This window comes from Macaca fascicularis, chromosome 14 (genome assembly GCF_037993035.2).
Source record: "Macaca fascicularis isolate 582-1 chromosome 14, T2T-MFA8v1.1".
In the NCBI taxonomy this organism is placed as follows: domain Eukaryota; kingdom Metazoa; phylum Chordata; class Mammalia; order Primates; family Cercopithecidae; genus Macaca; species Macaca fascicularis.
In genome coordinates, this window is record NC_088388.1 from 11,061,302 (window position 1) to 11,081,404 (window position 20,103).

General features: G+C 51.0%; 2 protein-coding genes and 1 long non-coding RNA gene across 4 annotated transcripts in view; 2 read left to right on the forward strand and 1 right to left on the reverse strand.

Moving 5' to 3' along the window:
* The window catches only part of SLC22A9 (solute carrier family 22 member 9), a 136,572-nt gene that overhangs the window by 69,429 nt on the left and 47,040 nt on the right, over nt 1-20,103 (reverse strand). The gene's annotated exons all lie outside the window — the stretch shown is intronic.
* On the forward strand, nt 1,563-3,633 carry LOC141408439 (uncharacterized). The gene is made up of 2 exons (XR_012423140.1): nt 1,563-3,049; nt 3,236-3,633. It is a non-coding gene; the product is annotated as an uncharacterized lncRNA (long non-coding RNA).
* Nucleotides 8,234-15,946, forward strand: SLC22A6 (solute carrier family 22 member 6). 2 transcript variants are annotated; one of them, XM_005577529.4, is made up of 10 exons: nt 8,234-8,880; nt 9,151-9,254; nt 9,505-9,659; nt 10,887-11,055; nt 11,511-11,634; nt 11,780-11,898; nt 12,932-13,146; nt 13,284-13,392; nt 15,162-15,365; nt 15,667-15,946. In XM_005577529.4, exons 1-10 carry the CDS (start codon nt 8,512-8,514, stop codon nt 15,752-15,754), a joined length of 1,656 nt encoding a protein of 551 aa, XP_005577586.2. In that variant the 5' UTR covers nt 8,234-8,511; the 3' UTR covers nt 15,755-15,946. The 2 variants fall into 2 exon arrangements, with proteins under 2 accessions (XP_005577586.2, XP_045227946.2); XM_045372011.2 differs by having other exon boundaries at nt 11,783-11,898.

Consider the following 20,103-nt stretch of genomic DNA (forward strand, 5'->3'; position numbering starts at 1 on the left):
CAATCCTGATTCCCTTCCCCTGATCACCCCAAATCTCTGACTTATATCTCAGCCCCATGCCCAACAGAGAGTTTTTCTCCTGTTAACTGAGAAAACTACAATGGTAGTTGACCGCTGTCAGTGTCTGCTGCCACGTTCCCGGTTCCCTCCAGCCGCAGGAGAACAGCCAGTCCCTCCACATCCAGCCTCTCCCACCGGCAGCCATCCCTTTCCCTCTGGAGTCTCTGCCCATTCCCTCTACCCTGGCTGCTGCCCATCACCAGTTAAACAAGCTTAGGCTTCTCCCAACTTAACAAAAATCAAAGCAAACACATGCCAGGCTGCTGTATCTCCTTCCAGGGGCCACACTGGCCCTTTCTCCCCTTCGAAGCCAGACTTCATAAAGGAACTGTCTGCCTCCCTGTATCCACCTTCTAGCCTCATACATCTCCCTCACTGCACTCCGGCCCCTACCCCTTCTCTCCTCGGAACTGCTTTCACCAAGAACGCTCATCACCTCCCTGTGCTGAATCCATAAGTCACTCTTCAGCCCTCCTCTTACTGCCCTTTCGGCAGATTTGGTCCTACTGGTCACTCTCTTCTTCCTTGGTTTCTGAGAGGCCACGTGTTTGCAGCTCCCTCCCACACACTGGCTACTCCTTCTCAGGCCCCTCTGGGGTATCCTGTAAATGCTGCAGTGTTCACTTTGCCTATCCTGCCCCAACCCCTTCTCTAAGGATCTGCATCCCCAGAATCTGCCAACTGAACAGTTCCATGACCCACCATCTCTGGTAGTGACCAACTAGACCAGAGGGCACTCCAGATCCAAATCTCATTGATCACATACTCTTTCCTAGGCTAGGATTTGAGATCTTAGAGGTTCTTATCCATGTCTTTGTCCTTGCCCTGGGAAGGCAAGCTAGCATGAGGCTAGGCTGGCCCAGACGCAGATAGAGCAGACAAGGCCAGTTGCAGCAAGAGAGTAAGGCAGGTGCACAGAGAAAAAGAGAACAAGAGACCACATGGGCCCAGATGAAAAGAGCTGGTGAGGTGACTTCCACTGGTTCTTAACGAATTCCAGGTCTCGGTTCCTCATCAGCCCTGGATGCGCTTTTTACCTTGGGATTCTATGAAATATCCCTGAATTCTCCAAATAAATTCCCCTTTCTGTTTAAGCTAACTTGATGGGCTGCTCCTTGTAACCAAACAGCTCCAAAAGCAGATCCTCTCCCCCTATCATCTCTTCAACACTGATGTTCCCAAGAATCTTTCCTAGGACCTGTTCCTGTAACATTCTTCCCCAGCACTGTCCAGGGGAAATAGAGTATAAGCCACATATGTAATTCCAAATCATCTAGTAGCCATTTCTAAAAAGCTAAAAGAAAACAGGTGAGATAAATCTTGAGTATATTATATATATAATATAATAATATTTGTTTGGCCCAATATCTTCAAATATTGCATTTCAGGATTAATCAATATTAACATTATTAATTAGATATTTTATAATCTTAAATTCAAACTAAGTCTTCAAATTCTGGTGTGTATTTTCCACTAGCAGCATATTTCAGTTTGGACTAACTCAATTCATTTTTTTTTTTTTTTTTTTTTTTTGAGACGGAGTCTTGCTCTGTCACCCAGGCTGGATTGCAATGGCCAGATCTCGGCTCACTGCAAGCTCCGCCTCCCGGGTTCACGCCATTCTCCTGCCTCAGCCTCCCGAGTAGCTGGGACTACAGGCACCTGCCACCTCGCCCGGCTAGTTTTTTGTATTTTTTTTAGTAGAGATGGGGTTTCACGGTGTTAGCCAGGATGGTCTCGATCTCCTGACCTCGTGATCCGCCCGTCTCGGCCTCCCAAAGTGCTGGGATTACAGGCTTGAGCCACCACACCCGGCCTGGACTAACTCAATTCAAGCACTCAGTAGTGGCTACTGGCTACCACATTGGACAACTCAGACATACTACAGGGCTTTAATTATCAGACACAGAGCTAATTACTCTCAAATCTATATTTAGATATTTGAGAGACAGCTTAATAAATATGAAAGGGGTCATATTGTACCCCTGCTTCAACATTAAAACATTTAGATTTTAATCTAAAGTCTTTCACAAGGCCTGCCATGACCAGGCCCAACCTGCCTCAACAGCTTTGGTTTTTAACACTCTCTACCTTGTACCCAGAAATCCAGCCTCCACTGACTTTTTTCAGATCCTAGACTGCCTCTGCTCTTCACCATGTCCAGCGCTTGGCTTCTCCCCATCCAACTCCATGGCACTTGGCTCACACCAACTCATCCTTAAGGCCTAGCTTGGATGGATTCCTCTGAAAAGCCTTCTGGGACTCCCCGCCCGCCCCAGAGCCTGGGTTGGGTACCTGCTTATCAGACAATGAACTATGATCACAGTCGTGTCTTAGTGGGTGTTTGCCTGGAAGCAGACTCCAAGACAAGAATTTGAGTCCAAGTACCATAGATGATTTGGCAGGAGATCCTAGAAAGCATAAGTAGGGGAAGTCAGGGGTAAGTCAGGGAAGAGAATCAAGAGGCAAGAAGAAAAAGAATGAGAAGGGCAGAAGGGTCTCCCATCCCAGCCCATCTGTCACCCAGCCACGTGGGAAGCTGCTGGGACTGGCCATTTGTGATCATTTTGGATGCAGGACTCCCTCTTGCGCACCTGGGGCTGGCACCTAGGACCAGCCTTGTGCCACACTGCCCCCTGAGATCTGGCCCTTATGCTGAAAGTGCTATGGGGTTGAATGGGGAGAAGCCACCTAGTTTCTATCTTGGAACCTGGTTTCTACCTATAGAGTTTCTACCTTGGAGCCTAGGATCAGCTGACAACAGAGCCAGCAATGCCTCCCCTTCGTTTGACTGGGTCTCAACCTGGAGGGAGAAGGACTAGGCTCAGGGAGGAACACTGACCCTGCCATGCCCCCATCTTTCAGCTGTCCAGAATTCAGAGTGGTTGCCGGGATGTCCCGGCCATGACTATTCCTGTGCTGCTTCGGGGTGCTTATTGCAAGGACATGCATGACGGGAAGGGAAGACACCCAGGAAAATGCTTTCCAGGTACATGGTCAGGACTCATGGTGAACTGGGCTGTTGGTCAGGACAAACCGGCCACTCACAAGACCGGTTCTTCTTGCAATCCCCAAATCCCCATTCTGGATTCTTCCTCCTCTCCATTGCTGCTTATTCCTCTACAGCCCCAGCTCCGCTTGCTTTTTCTACTCCCTCCCTTCTGTCTCTAAGCAGGGACTCCACCTGGCTCGATGCATGGAGATCCAATATGGAGCACCACTTTTGGGCAGAGTCCTCATGCTGTGTCAACTCACAGGTCACTGGCCTCATGTCCAGTCTATAAATGGAAGTCTTTGGAGGAATTTCTAATTTCTGCACCATCCATCAGCCAGGATAATCAGGCCACAAGGCACAAAGCTCACAGTGTATCTCAGAATTCCTTACTCAGAATGTTGCGAGGGGCCTGGCACACACTTGGAATCTGCTGGACTCCTCCCCAAGTCAATCATTTCAAACCCATGGTTAGGGCACGTGATCTAAGCAAGACTGTTTTATATGATCTGTAAATTATTTATTTGAAACGTCTCACAAAAGAATAAAAACCAAAATCACAGGTAGTCCCACACTTTAAATCCCATTTATATAATGGAATAAAGTTATACAAAATCAGGACTTCTCCCAGAAAATCTGGGATATGTGATGGCTGCTGGCATGGTAGGAAGAACAATGGAGTCCAAAGAGTTGAGTTCCAGACTTGCTTGCTGTGTGATCATGGACAAATCCTTTGCCTGCTCTGGGCCTTGGTCTCCTTATGTGTACAATGAGACATTTTTACCTGAGTGATGGTGTTAAACTTAGATGGCATGTGGTTCTATGGCTCTGGGCCAATCACAGATTCCCAGATTTGACCCTTTCTCAGTAAGTATGACCAGAATTTAAGTCTACATTCCAGTCAGCACAAGGAAGTGCAATTGTGAGCTTTCAGTGGCCCAAAAGTTTCCCCTAAGGGACAGTTCCTGGCTCTGGAAATCACTTGCCATGCGAGTATGCCCATCCAGAAACTCTCCATGAGCCAGGAGGCTGCTGGGAAACCCTTGCCACTCAGATGATCCCAGGACCCAAACACAATTCAGGGCCCAGAGTCTCCAATGGAGGTTTTTCCAGACTAGCCAGGCTCGGGGCTCCTCAGGCAGTCAGGAGGGAGCTCTTCTCCAAGGCGGGGTTGGCACAGGCTTAGAGAGGGAGGGTGCTTGTAGGGGCCCACCATCCCCTGCTGCCCTCAACACTCCACCCACTCCCCCATGAGGGCACCAGGTCCTAGCAGGAGACTGGCCCCACAGTCCCCAAGCTGTTTGTCCAGCTGTCCTCGCAACCCCAGACCACAGGACTCTTATGTATCTTGGCCTGGAGAATGTTGTCAGGCATCTGGATACCCACTGGGTCCCAGCCCAGAACCAACACCAGGTGGGAGGGGGAAGGCTGGGTTGAGTTGCATCCCTTTCTGGGCCTCCCCTTTTCTCTTTTGTACAAATGAGCCCAGATAATTTCCAAAACCCTTTGGGCTGGGCAGTCTACACCTCAACAGCAGCAGTTAAGAACTCAGCTTTGGCCGGGCGCGGTGGCTCAAGCCTGTAATCCCAGCACTTTGGGAGGTCGAGACGGGCGGATCACGAGGTCAGGAGATCGAGACCATCCTGGCTAACACGGTGAAACCCCGTCTCTACTAAAAAATACAAAAAACTAGCCGGGCGCGGTGGCGGGCGCCTGTAGTCCCAACTACTCGGGAGGCTGAGGCAGGAGAATGGCGTGAACCCGGGAGGCGGAGCTTGCAGTGAGCCAAGATCACGCCACTGCACTCCAGCCTGGGCGGCAGAGCGAGACTCCGTCTCAAAAAAAAAAAAAAAAAGAACTCAGCTTTGAAGTTAGACAGAATAGGTCTGAACCAATCAAAGACTTCATGGATCTCAGGGTCCTGATGAATGATAAATACCCTCCCAGCTTCATGCACAAGACTGAAGTTTGCATAAACTACACAACATGAACAGGGCATCTCGACTTCTAACGAGAGAAATTGGACATCAAACTACATCCCTTCAACAGCAAGACGGAGAGAAACATCCTTTCTTCTCATGACCCTTGGCATTGGCTCATTTGTATAGGACCTAGAGTGCTTTCTGTAAAACGATGGAACCCTAATCATCCATCATGTTTAGACACATGCCAAGAGAATGACAAAGCTAGGTGGAGGGGCAGTCAGCAGGAGCCAGGTTACCTAGAGGGACAGTTAGAGACTCAGAATGGAAACACACCATAAAGGGCAAGGAAGAGTCCAGCATGGTAAGCCAAGCTCAACAGTCAAGCTAGGACATAGTGGAGAAGGGTGTTAGAGCAGACACAGGAAGATCCGTTTCCTGATTCAGCCACCCCAGTGGTGGAAGTGGCTGGGTGGGCCCAGGCTGGGGAAGAGCTGCAGGCCTTTGGAGGCCAGGTTATCCAGCTGTCCTCCAGCAGAACAAGGAGGAGGAGGATTTCTCTTCCTTGCCTTCCAAAACATTTTCTTCACAAAATGAGATCCTGGGGGTTCCTGGAAATATTTTGATGGGAGTCATCTTTCCTTGACCAAGCAGGTATAAGATTGATTACTAAACACACAAACTCTGCAACATCTTTTTTTTTTTTTTTTTTTTTTTTTTTTTCCTTTTTTAATGAAGTCTCACTCTGTCGCCCAGACTGGAGTGCAGTGGCATGATCTCAGCTCACTGCAACCTCCACCTCCCAGGTTCAAGCAATTCTTCTGCCTCAGCCTTTTGGAGTAGCTGGGATTACAGGTGCGCACCACCTAATTTTTGTATTTTTAGTAGAGATGGGGTTTCACCATGTTAGCCAGGATGGTCTCAAACTCCTGACCTTGTGATCTGCCTGCCTCAGCCTCCCAAAGTGCTAGGATTATAAGCATGAGCCACTGTGCCCGGCCTGCAACATCTTTTAAGGTAGCGTTTCTCAATCTCAGCACCACTGACATTTGGGGGTCTAGATATTTCTTTGTTGTGGGGGCCTGTCCTGTGCATTGCAGGATATTCAGCGGCATCCCTAACCTCTACCCGCTAAAAGCCAGTAGCACCACCACCATCCTGAGTCGTGACAACCAAAAATATCTCCAGACATTGCCAAGTGTCCCCTGGGGGGCAAAATCACCCCCAGTCAAAAATCACTCTTCTTCGGATAAGATGTACTTATACACATTTTCCTTCTAAAATCAATGTGATAGTCTCACCTTTTCACCAGAAACAAATAAGAAGAGTCAGTAACCACTGAATTACAGGGCATCTGAGCTACTTTAAGCTTCTTATCTATATTAGTTCATTTAATGCTCCAAAAACTCAAGGCAGCAAACGTAGCTATTATCCCCATCTTGCAAATGAGGACACTGAGGTACAGAGGAGTTTAGTCACTTGCCCCTGGTTCCACAGCCAATAAGTGTGGAGTGAGGGTGTGGGTCCAAGTAGACTGACTCCAGAGTCTATGTTTTATATAATATGAATTGCACAAGTTAATAACAAGAAGCTGCCACCTACTGTCTCTCAGTGTCCCCAATCTGGGATCCAACCAACTGGATCCCATGGAAGCCCATCCAATCAGAGCTCCACACTTCCCTGATCACATGTGACTCAGGAGCCAAAACTCTGTTGGAGGAATTCATGTCATTGAATTCATGTCATCTTAGAGTTGTGGCTAAAAATACAGTAAGTTCATGCTCATTGTTTTAAAAAATAACACTATGGCTGGGCGCAGTGGGTTACTCCTGTAATCCCAGCAATTTGGAAGGCTGAGGCAGGTGGATTGCTTGAGCCCAGGAGTTCAAGACCAGCCTGGGCAACATGGCAAAACCACATCTCTTAAAAATAAATAAATAAATACATGTGTACTGGTGCGCACATGTAGTTCTAGCTACTCAGGGAGCTGAACTGGGAAGATCACCTGAGACCAGGGAAGTCAAGGCTGCAGTGTGCCAAGACTGTGCCACTGCACTCCAGCCTGGATGACAGAGTGAGACCCTATCTCAAAAATAAAGCAAAGAGGCCAGTCGTGGTGGCTCACGCCTGTAATCTCAGCATTTTGGGAGGCCGAGGGGGGCAGATCATCTGAAGTCAGGAGTTCGAGACCAGCCTGGCCAACATGGCGAAACCCCATCTCTACTAAAAATAACAAAAATTAGCCACGCGTAGTAGCACATGCCTGTAATCCCAGCTACTCAGGAGGCTGAGGCACAAGAATCGCTTGAACCTGGGAGGTGGAGGTTGCAGTGAACTGAGATTGCACCATTGCACTCCAGCCTGGGCAACAGAGTAAGACTGTGTCAGAAAAGAAAAGAAAAGAGAAAAGGAGGTGAGGGGAGGGGAGATTGCACCATTGCACTCCAGCCTGGGCAACAGAGTGAGACTGTGTCAGAAAAGAAAAGAAAAAAAGAAAAGAGAAATGAAAAGAAAAGGAAAGAGACACTTTGGACAGAAGACAGTATGACTAGGGGAAAATCCAACCCTTGGAAGGGCCAGAAGAGCCACTGCAGAACCACCCCACGTTGTGTATGACATTGGTCTTAGGTCCCACTCCAAGAGCAGCCTCTGACCTCTGTTGTTTCTTCCAAATGAACAAGCCCGTGGTTCTATAAGATGCGAGCTGTCCCCAGAAGAACAACGACTGGGGCTGTCACATTTAGCAAATAAGGATACAGGGTGCCCAGTCAAATTTGCATTTCAAATCAATGAAGAATTTTTTAGTATAAGTATGTCCCATGCAATATTAGAGACATACTCATACTTTTAAAAATTCTTCATTGACCTAAAATGCAAATTTGATTGGGCACCCTGTAATTTCCCTGGCAACCCTTCCCAAAGGCAGACTATTTGGATCTCATCCACTAAAAAGGGCAGAAACTCCTCAAGAGGCCACCACACTTCCCAGAGCCCAGTCTCATTCTTAAAAGGAAGACAAATAGATCCAATAGATCCTACTCTGGCTCCTCCTACCCCCAGACGCCCAGATGCCCCCCCAATACACCCCTCTCCCCACTCCTGCTTCAGTCCACCCTCTCCTGCCCTTTATAACCACTTGGAGAAATTCCACTGACACAAGGAATCCTTGGAGGGTTAATCCTTCTGATACCAAGTCACACTTTAACTCATTCCCTCCAGGTCAAGGATTAAAAACTGCCCATGCAAGGGTCAGGCCTCCAGCCGACCCTGAAAGCCGAGCTGCCCTGACCCCCGAAGTGAGGAGAAGCTGCAAGGGGAAAAGGGAGGGACAGATCAGGGAGACCGGGGAAGAAGGAGGAGCAGCCAAGGAGGCTGCTGTCCCCCCACAGAGCAGCTCGGACTCAGCTCCCGGAGCAACCCAGCTGCGGAGGCAACGGCAGTGCTGCTCCTCCAGCAGAGGACGGCAGGCAGGCAGAGAGGCAGAGGTCCTGGGATTGGGAGGCCTCAGCCCCCAGCCGCTGGGCTGGGCCTGGCCCAATGGCCTTTAATGACCTCCTGCAGCAGGTGGGGGGTGTCGGCCGCTTCCAGCAGATCCAGGTCACCCTGGTGGTCCTCCCCCTGCTCCTGATGGCTTCTCACAACACTGTGCAGAACTTCACTGCTGCCATCCCCACCCACCACTGCCGCCCACCTGCCAACGCCAACCTCAGCAAGGATGGGGGGCTGGAGGCCTGGCTGCCCCGGGACAGGCAGGGGCAGCCTGAGTCCTGCCTCCGCTTCACCTCCCCTCAGTGGGGACCGCCCTTTCCCAATGGCACAGAAGCCAATGGCACGGGGGACACAGAGCCCTGCACCGATGGCTGGATCTATGACAACAGCACCTTCCCATCTACCATCGTGACTGAGGTGAGGACCTGGGGCTCCCCATCCAGGGGCCAAGATGGGAAGATGGGGGCCTTTGTTTAAAAAAAAATGTACATGGAGAAGTTAACTGCTGAGTTTTTTAATTGCTGAGTTAAAAAGAAAAACGCTCTCAGCTGTCAGGACTAGAGAAGCAAAGGGCAAAGTGCCAGAGGAAGAGGGTGACATGGACCCCAGAGGACCAGCTGAAGGAGGGGAAGGGGATTCTCTGAAGCCAGGCTCATCTCTGCCTGACCCTTGCTCCTCTCCCCACAGTGGGACCTCGTGTGCTCTCACAGGGCCTTACGCCAGCTGGCCCAGTCCTTATACATGGTGGGGGTGCTGCTCGGAGCCATGGTGTTCGGCTACCTTGCAGACAGGTCAGTCCTGGGTAGGGTCAAGGGGCTGGGCTGGGATTAGGGGCTCAGCTGGGCTCAGGGGGTCTAGGTGGGAGCTTGGCATTGCCAGCCGGGGCTGGTTTGAGAATCTACAGCGCCAGTCTCATAATACCACAGAGGTCCTCAAAATACCCCAGCCTAGGCATGATCCAGTGCGAGCCCTCCTCTCCTGGCTCAGCCTGGCCCCCATCAGTCTCCAGGGCCGTGTTACAGGTCTCCCCTCCTCCCACAGGCTAGGCCGCCGGAAGGTACTGATCTTGAACTACCTGCAGACAGCTGTGTCAGGGACCTGCGCAGCCTTCGCACCCAACTTCCCCATCTACTGCGCCTTCCGGCTCCTCTCGGGCATGTCTCTGGCTGGCATCGCCCTCAACTGCATGACACTGAGTGAGAGACGCTTACCAGCCCACTCCCCTCTGGCCACCCAGCCCAGCAACCCCTTTCCAGCCTCCCCTCCCAGCCTGCCCCTCCTGAGCCCTGCCTGCCCTCCAGCCTCTCTCTTGGGTCTCACCTTCCTGCCAATACAACAAGCTTTTTCTCAGGCTCATGCCACCCTGACCCCTCATTTAAAAACAGGATTGCGAACTCCATTGTTAGAGCCAGCAGGTCATGCAAGAGGCCAAGCAGGCCAGGTGCAGGAGGCATTAGGGAATGGCGAGAACTGTATTCAAAGGCGAGACACATTCATCCAGAGACACCCCAGGCACACAGCTGCTCCAGGCAGGAGATCCTAGGGCTGTCATAGCTTCCCCCTCCTCTTTGATTAATGTAAAATGTCCCAGTGTTTTCAATGTTTGCAATTAACTCTAATAATAAACATAGGGTGAGGCAGCATCGTGCAGACAAGACACATTCGTGGACTGAGTGTGGTCTTTCCATGGGCCATGGATGTGCATCCTCTGATAGATAACCCCCCCTTACCCCATGTTTCTCAAATGAGGAATCTGAGGCTGAGAAGAAGGGAAAGGATTTACCCAAGGTCATTCCTCAACCATAGAAGGAAATCCAAGGATTTGGGATTCTCTGGACTAGACGAATTAACCGGGACTGGGCTAGAACCTGGGCAAGACACCTAAGAAATCCAGCCCCCAAGTCCAGCCTAAGTATCCAAGTCCCTGTCCCAGCAGCCCAATGGGGAGCCCACCTGGACAGGAGGTAGGCCTCTCCAGACCACACCAGACAGGTGGTCCCACTCCTACCTCAAGACTCTGGGATGCAGAAGAGCCACTGCCTCCTCCAAGCTGCTCTGGCCAGTGAGAGTGGAATCCAGTCCACAGCTGAGGAAGGCCAGAAGAATGGTTGCTGTTGAAGACAGACCAAGTGGCCAGAGGTGCTCTCAATGGAGAATGAACTCCAGTCAGGAGAATGGGTTGAGGAGGAGCAGAAAAAACAAAAAAATCAAGAATGTGGAGCGGGCAGTTCCCAGATATTCTGAACCCAATTCCCCATCCATACCTCCACTGAAATTGCCCCGCTCTCATCACCCCGGCACTCAACTTACTCGATGCATTTTCCACTGAGCCTTGGGACAGGCCAAGGTTTGGATGGAGGGAGGGTCTTTACTAGCCCAGCAGCCCAGGTAGTTGCAGCATCCTGTCTTAACCCTCTTTCCAGATGTGGAGTGGATGCCCATCCACACGCGGGCCTGCGTGGGCACCTTGATTGGCTATGTCTACAGCCTGGGCCAGTTCCTCCTGGCCGGTGTGGCCTATGCTGTGCCCCACTGGCGCCACCTGCAGCTGCTGATCTCTGTGCCTTTTTTTGCCTTCTTCATCTACTCCTGGTGCGTGGGGCCTAGGGTAGGACATGGTTGCCACAGGAGCCCAGAGGGCTGCAAGGGACAGGACATCTCCCAGAGCTCAGCACACATCCCATCCCACAAATGGAGAGAAGGTCAAACCCAGTACAATGCCTCTGTGTGGCAGACAGGGAAACCAAGGCTGCGGGGAGAAGGCTTTGCCCCAGGATATCCAATTCTCTGGCTTCCCCTACTCAGTCAGCCTGCCTGCTCTGCTCCCCCTACCAGCAACCAAGAGCTGAGCTTCTGGATTGGGGAATATGTCATTACCAAGCTGGGCACTGCCTCGTGGTCCTAGAGAGAGGGATTTGGCAAGGCCCCTGGGTTCCCAACCTTAAATAAAATCCCATCGCAGGCCCCTGGAAAGCCCAGCCCCAGCCCCCCACCCAGCTGACTGGAACTGAAGCCATGCTGACACCCACCCCCACCCCTGCTCCCAGGTTCTTCATCGAGTCGGCCCGCTGGCACTCCTCCTCCGGGAGGCTGGACCTCACCCTGAGGGCCCTGCAGAGAGTCGCCCGGATCAATGGGAAGCGGGAAGAAGGAGCCAAGTTGAGTATGGAGGTGAGATCCCCTGAGACTTCCCATGATAACCTCCCAGTGCTTCATCCTCAAACCCCAAACCCAGGGCCCAGGGAACTCCTCTGAGTAAGCGATTAGGGAGGAGCTCCTTGGGAAGATCCCGGGCCCTGAGCTCTGCCGGTCCCAGCAGGTACTCCGGGCCAGTCTGCAGAAGGAGCTGACCATGGGCAAAGGCCAGGCATCGGCCATGGAGCTGCTGCGTTGCCCCACCCTCCGCCACCTCTTCCTCTGCCTCTCCATGCTGTGGTAGGCCCAGAAAGACGGACAGACTGAGACAAAAGGCTGGCTGGGGCGGGAGGAGACACAATGGGTGGAAGAGGCCAGACAAGAGGGCAGGAAGGTCAGCAGACCTGCTGTGAGAAGCAGTAACCCCATACTAGGGATCACCCTTAGGAACCAAATGCCCCCCAGCCTCGACTCAGTCCCAGTCTCCACACAGGACACCAGTCTCCCCATCTTGTCCTTTCACTAGCCCTGTTCCAATATGGAGACACCTCATCAGGACCAATGGGCTCCAGAGTCAATAGACTTACATCATGAAGGCAGAGACCAGTCTGGCTTGCAAAATATTCATAGATTTTACTGGCTTGATGGTGCCTGCCAGAAACACAGGCACAGGCAACAAGATGACTAAAATTCATCTCCAAAGAACACTTTGGCCAAGGCCAAAGAAAATCTTCCTTTCCCTTTGCAACACTCCCCATTATCCTTCCTTCCCATCACCATAGCAATCCCATGACAGTTAAGGGAAACATGATCAGAAGGAACAATCCTGCCAATGAATTATTTGCTTCCAATTTGGGATTTATTCTCAGTCATGGGCTCTAGCCAATAATCTTGAGCTTTGTTTTTTGGGCTCTTGACATCTTAAAAAGCACAACACTCATCCCAGGACCATGGACAGGTCCCAGAAGGCTCTGTACTCTCCCAGCTGCCTTGGCCCTGAAGATGGCTTGGATATCCACCTGCCCTCCCTCAGCCCAGCATCAACTGCAAAGATGAGAACTAGACCTATGTAAATCCTACACAGCAACTAAGTGAAAATTCCCCCAATTAACTGGGACCCTAGTTATCAGAAGATTGAGAAATCTGGAGTATTAGAGGACAACCTCAATACTTAAACCCTGCAGTTTGATTATATGGTTAAACGAAGAAATATTAGCCAAGACAGATTCCAGCTCCTTAAGCAGGGTACCCAATGCAACTCCCCCGCTTTTGAAAAAGGACCCCACTTTAAGCCTCCCTAACAAACTCCATATCCCTCTCTTCTCTCTGCTAGGTTTGCCACTAGCTTTGCATACTATGGGCTGGTCATGGACCTGCAGGGCTTTGGAGTCAGCATCTACCTAATCCAGGTGATCTTTGGTGCTGTGGACCTACCTGCCAAGCTTGTGGGCTTCCTTGTCATCAACTCCCTGGGTCGCCGGCCTGCCCAGATGGCCGCACTGCTGCTGGCAGGCATCTGCATCCTGCTCAATGGGGTGGTACCCCAGGGTGAGCACCCAAGAGCACCTTGGCCCCTTCTCCTCAGTCCCATCCCCACATATAACCCAACCTCTCAGAAGGGAGGGGGCCAATTCCTCCTAGCCTCCACTCCCAAGCTCCAGCTATCCCTCCTTCTTTCTCTCTAGACCAGTCCGTTATCCGAACCTCTCTTGCTGTGCTGGGGAAGGGTTGTCTGGCTGCCTCCTTCAACTGCATCTTCCTGTACACTGGGGAACTGTATCCCACAATGATCCGGTGAGTGGGAGGCTAACAGGAGAATGACAGCCTTTTCTTGGAGAGGCTGTTCTCCAAGAGGAGAAAGATTTCTCCTGTGCACAGGTCGGACCCCAGAGCTAAATCAAGTACATCCCAGCCCAAAGGCCCCTCCCAACACTCACCATTGCAAGGCACATCGTAGCCACTCAGTACACACCTCATGGCCTAGCTAACACAGGTGTTACTGTCCTCTAAGCCCTTACTAGACCCTAGAAGAAGATCTCAAAAGGAACCACCAACTGGGGCAGGGTAAGGAACCAAGAAGGCACATTTCAGAGGCAACAAATTGAAGTCCTCCCTTAATCTCCAAAACACAAATTAGAAGCTGCCACCAAACCTACATTCCATCTATAAACCAAGTGATACATCTGAAAGCAAAGACCACAAACGTGAAAGCAATTTCCTATCTCAGGATTCACTCCTGATAATATCCCAGCAGTAGGAATAAATATAGTATTGCTCATTTGAGTCCTAAGATGGGGGGCAGTATTTTTGCATTAAGAAACAAGAATGGGGGCCGGGCACGGTGGCTCATGCCTATAATCCCAACACTTTGGGAGGCCGAGGCAGGCAGATCACGAGGTCAAGAGATCGAGACCATCCTGGCCAACCAACATGGTGAAACTCCATCTCTACTAAAAATACAAAAATTAGCTGGGCGTAGTGGTGCACACTTGTAGTCCCAGCTACTTGGGAGGCTGAGGCAGGAGAATCGCTTCATCCCAGGAGGTGGAGGTTGCAGTAAGCTGAGATTGTGCCACTGCACTCCAGCCCCAGCAACAGAGCGAGACTCCATTTCAAAAAAGAAAAGAAAAGAAAAGAAACAAGAATGGGATGCAAAATTTACATGAGATGTCAAAGAAATGTCAGGCTTCCCTGGGCTACTTGGAGTGGGCCTGTAAAGTCTGCAGAGTGGAACCCTGAGGGTCATGGTCCTGTGCCCTTATCCGATTTCAGATGAAAGAGCAATAATCCGAAGCACTCACTATGTACCAGGCAGTGTCTTAAACTTTTCACAAACATTAATTCATTTAATCTGCATAACAAGCCATTGTGGTAGGCACTATCATTATTCCCATTTACAAACATGAAAGCTGAGGCAAAGAGAGGTTAAGTGACTTCTCCAAGATCACACAGCTAACAGATGGTGAAGCATGCATTTGAACCCCAAGCAGTATGTCTCCTGAGTCAATGTTTTTAACCTCTTCTGTCATGAATAATGTTCTTAACATGCAGATTCCAGCTCCCTCCCACTAGGGATTCTAATCCAATAGGTGTATGTTGGCTGGTTGCAACTATAACACAATTCCTCCAGGTGATCTGAGAACCATAGTGTAACACAACTGAATCATTTGACAGCAGAAACTGAAGCCCAGGGAGGGAAAGGGGCTTGCCCAAAGTCACACAGCAAGTTAAGGGCAGAGGCAAAATTCAATCTTAAGTCTCCTTATTCTTTGGCCAGAACCCTTTCCAATTTCTCTTTTGAAAAAGATCACCAACAGCTGTGGTGGGGGAGGACCATTTGAGCCCACGAGTTTAAGACCAGCCCTGGCAATGTAGAGACCCTATCTCTACAAAAAAAAAAAAAAAAAAAATCGCCAAATTGGTTTGCTAATTAAATGGGGAACAGAGGAGGTACTGGGAGTGTCCTGGGGGCTGAGCCTGAGCTGCCACCCTCCAGATGGGACCAGAGCCTGGGCATTCATGCCAGAACTCTAACCAACACCCATCCGCTGCGGGCCCTGCAGGCAGACAGGCTTGGGAATGGGTAGCACCATGGCCCGAGTGGGCAGCATCGTGAGCCCACTGGTGAGCATGACCACCGAGCTCTACCCCTCCGTGCCTCTCTTCATCTACGGTGCTGTTCCCGTGGCCGCCAGCGCTGTCACTGTCCTCCTGCCAGAGACCCTGGGCCAGCCACTGCCAGACACGGTGCAGGACCTGGAGAGCAGGTGGGCCCCCACCCAGAAAGGAGCAGGGATCTATCCCAGGTCACACATGCAGGGCGAGGTGGCATGGAGACTCAAGTCCAGGCGTCCTCTTCTAGCCCAAAGCTCTGTGTCCCTTTGTCCCCAATTGCCTGAGCTTCTCCTAGAATCCTTCCTGGGGATCCCAGCTCCGGGGAGCAGTAGGCATTGGGGGCAGAGAGCGGGTGGCCAGGCACAGCTGAGTGGAGACCCCACAGGAGCCCCCATCTCCTGGCCCTGGCCTGGAGGCTACGTACCCAGAGTGCCATTCTTCTGCCCCCTGCAGGAAAGGGAAACAGACGCCACAGCAACAAGAGCACCAGAAGTATATGGTCCCGCTGCAGGCCTCCGCACAAGAGAAGAATGGACTCTGAGGACTGAGAAGGGGCCTTACAGAACCCTAAAGGGAGGGAAGGTCCTACAGGTCTCGGGCCACCCACACAAGGAGGAGGAAGAGGAAATGGTGACCCAAGTCTGGGGGCTGTGGTTCAGGAAAGCACCTTCCCAGGGGTCCACCTCCCTTTATAATCCCCACCAAAACCACATCATTAAAAGGTTTGACTGCACACCATCTCTCCATGTCTCTCTTGTCTCAAATGGAATGGCCACTCCATTTTCGTCAGCTTCCAGCCCCGGAGGCCATACAGTCCCCTCCCACCCACTCCATCCCCAGGATTTTCCAAACCATCCTAGACAATTAGAAAAGACTCTTGCCTTTGTGCCTCTGTATCTCTCCTTTCCTCCCTCTTCCCTCCCCCATCCTCTAACCTATTCAAATATTCCTGTGAGGTTTAGCTAAATATCTAATGCTCCTCCCCTCCCTGTCAGGCTAGAAATTGACAAGAGCTGAAATGACTGGCTGAAATGAAAGCAGCCAATCAGAGGCTTTGTTTCAAGCTCCTCCCCCTCTGTGACAGCAGGTGGGAACCTCTGACAGCAAAGCAGAAGAAAAAGGACAACAGCTGGCCAGGTGTAGTGGCTCACACCTGTAATCCTAGCATGTTGGGAGGCCGAGGTGGGTGGATCACTTGAGCCCAGGAGTTCAAGACCAGCCTGGACAACATAGCGAGACCCTGCCTCTATTAAAAAAAAAAAAAAAAGAAAGACAACAGCTGTGACTTCAGGAAGTTGGCCCCTCTAGCAGCATGGTCAGGATGATGGAATCTTTAGATTCCAACAGGGTCTGGACTCAAAGCCCACTCTAGATTAGCCTGCTAGCTAACCTAATCCTGCCTGCTGCACTACCTGAGCTCTCTTGGTTGCTCTGCCTCCTGTGGGCTCTGGGCTGGTGGAGGGAAGAGAAGAGGGAAGGGGTTGTGGGGAACGCTAACTATGTGCCAGGCACTGTCCTAAACCATTTGCCTATATTAACTCATTTACTCCTCCCAGCAACCCTTGGAGATTACTACAATTATTCCCTATTTTACAGACAAGAAAATCAAGACACAGAGAGGTTAAGTAACCTGTCCAGTTCATACAGCTGGTACATTGTGGAGTCAGGATTAGAATCCAGACAATCTGGCACCAGGATGTGTGCGCCTGACCCCTCTGCTGCCAGGAGCTGTGAGGCACTGAAACTTTAGCCTCTTTCACCCCCAGGACCCTTCTCCTCCTTCCTTCTGGGCTGAAAAGGACGAATAGGGGAAGAAGGGAGATGATCATGGGAGGAACCATGTGAAATGAGTTAGGGTAAGGCAATTTAAGGGTTACAGTCAGGAAAAGACCAGGATGTCCAGCATCTGTGTCCTCAAAGGAGCTCACTTCAGGGAAGCCTGGGGCAGCCCAAGAAAGGCAGCCTTATGCGCACCTACAGGCGGCAGGAGTGAGGCCTGCCACGCCCTGCCATAAATGCCCACTGGCACTCTGCCTGGAACCCTATCCCCAGTAGCCAGTTTATCCCCGGGGGAAAGTCCGCATTCCTTGAGCTGTACACACTGCCTTGCAGGTAGGACCCCGGGGGCTCGGGTTGAGTTAGGGCAACCTGGAAAGAGGGGTTGGCCTGAAGATCCCCTGAAAAAAAACCACACAGCCCAGGGGGAGCTCATAGCAATTCAGACAACAGGACTCTCAGGGCAAATCTGGGCACAGCAGAAATCACCACAACCCACCTCACCTCCTGGAACATCTGGAGCCTTGGTGTTCCCCCTTGGTGCTGAAACTCCTCATGCTCCCATTGGTTGCTTGAGGGTCACCAGCCCCACTCATCCTGCAGTTTCTCAGGCAGCACTGCCCTCATGACTGACCCTCATGGGGCATCTGGACTGAGACTGGGAGACGAGACACGTGGATTTAGCCCTGCTTCTGCAGATCCGGGGTTTTGAGACCAGTGACTTGGCCTACTACTGGCTCCAGACCCTGCCAGCAACTCTGACATGCCCTGGTTCCTCCTGCAAGTCTCTCATCTCTGCTCATATCACCTGGTATCTGCAGATGCCTCAGCAAGGCTGCCCAGAGCCAGCCGTAGCCTGCCTCAGCTGCACCCCAACTGGTACAAGTCCTGGGTGCTGATTCAGCCAGCTCAGACCATGCACACAGAATCCATTCTCCCAGCTCCTGGCCGGGGACTTCCTATACTCATCCTGTGTGCTTGACAAAAGAGAACCCTAAACCATAAACCTTCCTCCCACTTCTAAGTCACCAGTAAGTGGCCGGGCGCGGTGGCTCAAGCCTGTAATCCCAGCACTTTGGGAGGCCGAGACGGGCGGATCACGAGGTCAGGAGATCGAGACCATCCTGGCTAACACAGTGAAACCCCGTCTCTACTAAAAAATACAAAAAACTAGCCGGGCGAGGTGGCGGGCGCCTGTAGTCCCAGCTACTCGGGAGGCTGAGGCAGGAGAATGGCGTGAACCCGGGAGACGGAGCTTGCAGTGAGCCGAGATCCGGCCACTGCACTCCAGCCTGGGCGACAGAGCGAGACTCCGTCTCCAGAAAAAAAAAAAAAAAAGTCACCAGTAAGTGACTTCTGACTTTGCCTCCCCAAGGAGTCAGCCCCAAACACAGGCTCAGATCCTATCCTCTAGCCTTGGCCCTGAAGCTGAGTTAGGACACTGTCATGCCCCACCATAGTGACCTCAGATGCTCTCCCCATTTTTTTCTTTTTTTTCCTGAGACAATGTCTTTCTCTGTTGCCCAGGCTGGAGTGCAGTGACATGATCTCAGCTCACTGCAACCTCCGCCTCCTGGTTTCAAGCGATTCTCACTGCAATGTCAGCCTCCCAAGTAACTCAGATTACAGGCACACACCACCACACCTGCCTAATTTTTCTATTTTTAGTAGAGACAGGGTTTCACCATGTTAGCCAGGCTGGTCTTGAACTCCTGACCTCAAGTGATCCGTTTCGCCTCAGCCTCCCAAAGTGCTGAGATTACAGGTATGAGCCACCGCGCCTGGCCTATCTCCAGTTTTGACCATAGGTCCTTTCCTCAGTCAGCCTGGCAGGGCCTTGTAGCCACCCTCAGTTTCCTGGCCAGGATGGCACACTCAGGAGGATCCTCAACTGCCTGGTCCTGTAGAGTGCTCACCAGAAGCCACATTCTCAGGGTTCCATGCTATTATCCCAGGTCCCACCTTGACAGCCCCAGTTTCACACCACTCCAAGCCCCTCCCTTAGGCTCTTCTCTCCCCTTTCCCAGGAGTTTGCATGACCCATTTGGGTCATGTATAGAGCAGATGCCCAAATAGCTAAATTTCATATCATGTGGGAGGCTGAATAATGACCCCCAATATGCCCACATCCTAATCTCTGGAACCTGTGAGTATGTTACCTTACATGGTAAAAGGGGTTTTGCAGTTCTGATTAAATTAAGGATTTTGAGATCGGGGGTATGTTATCCTGGATTATCTGGGTGGACCCGACGTGGTCACAACAGTACTTATAAGAGAAAGGCAGGCGATCAGAGTGGGTAGTAGTTGAGACAACAGAAGCAAGAGTGTGCAGTGAAGCAAGAAGGGACCAAAAAGAATTTTCAAAAAACACATTCAAGTCAAAACAGAGACCATAAACCTCAATTCATTCAATAACTTATCATTCAAACCACTAAGTAAACGCATATGGTGATGTAAAAAAAAAAAAAAAAAAGAAGGAACCACCAGCCAAAGAATGCAAATGGCCTCTAAAAGGCAAGGAAATGGATTCTCCCCTAAAGCCTGCAGCAGAAACGCAGCTGGGTTGACATATTGATTTTCTTTTCTTTTTTTTTTTTTTTTTTTGAGGCGGAGTTTTGCTGTGTCACCCAGGCTGGAGTGCACGGGCATGATCTCAGCTCACTGCAACTTCTACCTCCTGGGTTCAAGCGACTCTCCTGCCTCAGCCTCCCGAGTAGCTGGGATTGCAGGCATGTATCACCACGCCCAGCTACTTTTTGTATTTTTTGTAGAGATGGGGTTTCGCCATGTTGGCCAGGCTGCCTCCCGAGTTCAAGTGATTCTCCCACCTCAGCCTCCCAAATAGCTGGGACTACAAGAGTACACCATCACGCCCCGCTAATTTTTGCATTTTTAGTAGGGACAGGGTTTCACCATGTTGGCCAGGCTGGTCTCAAACTCCTGACCTCAGGTGATCCGCCTGCCTTGCCCTCCCAAAGTGCGAGAATTACAGGCGTAAGCTACTACGCCCCGCCGACATATTGATTTTAGACATCTGGCCTCCAGAATTATAAGAGAACAAATCTATACTGTTTTAAGCCACTAAATTTGTGGCAGTTTGTTAACAACAGCAAT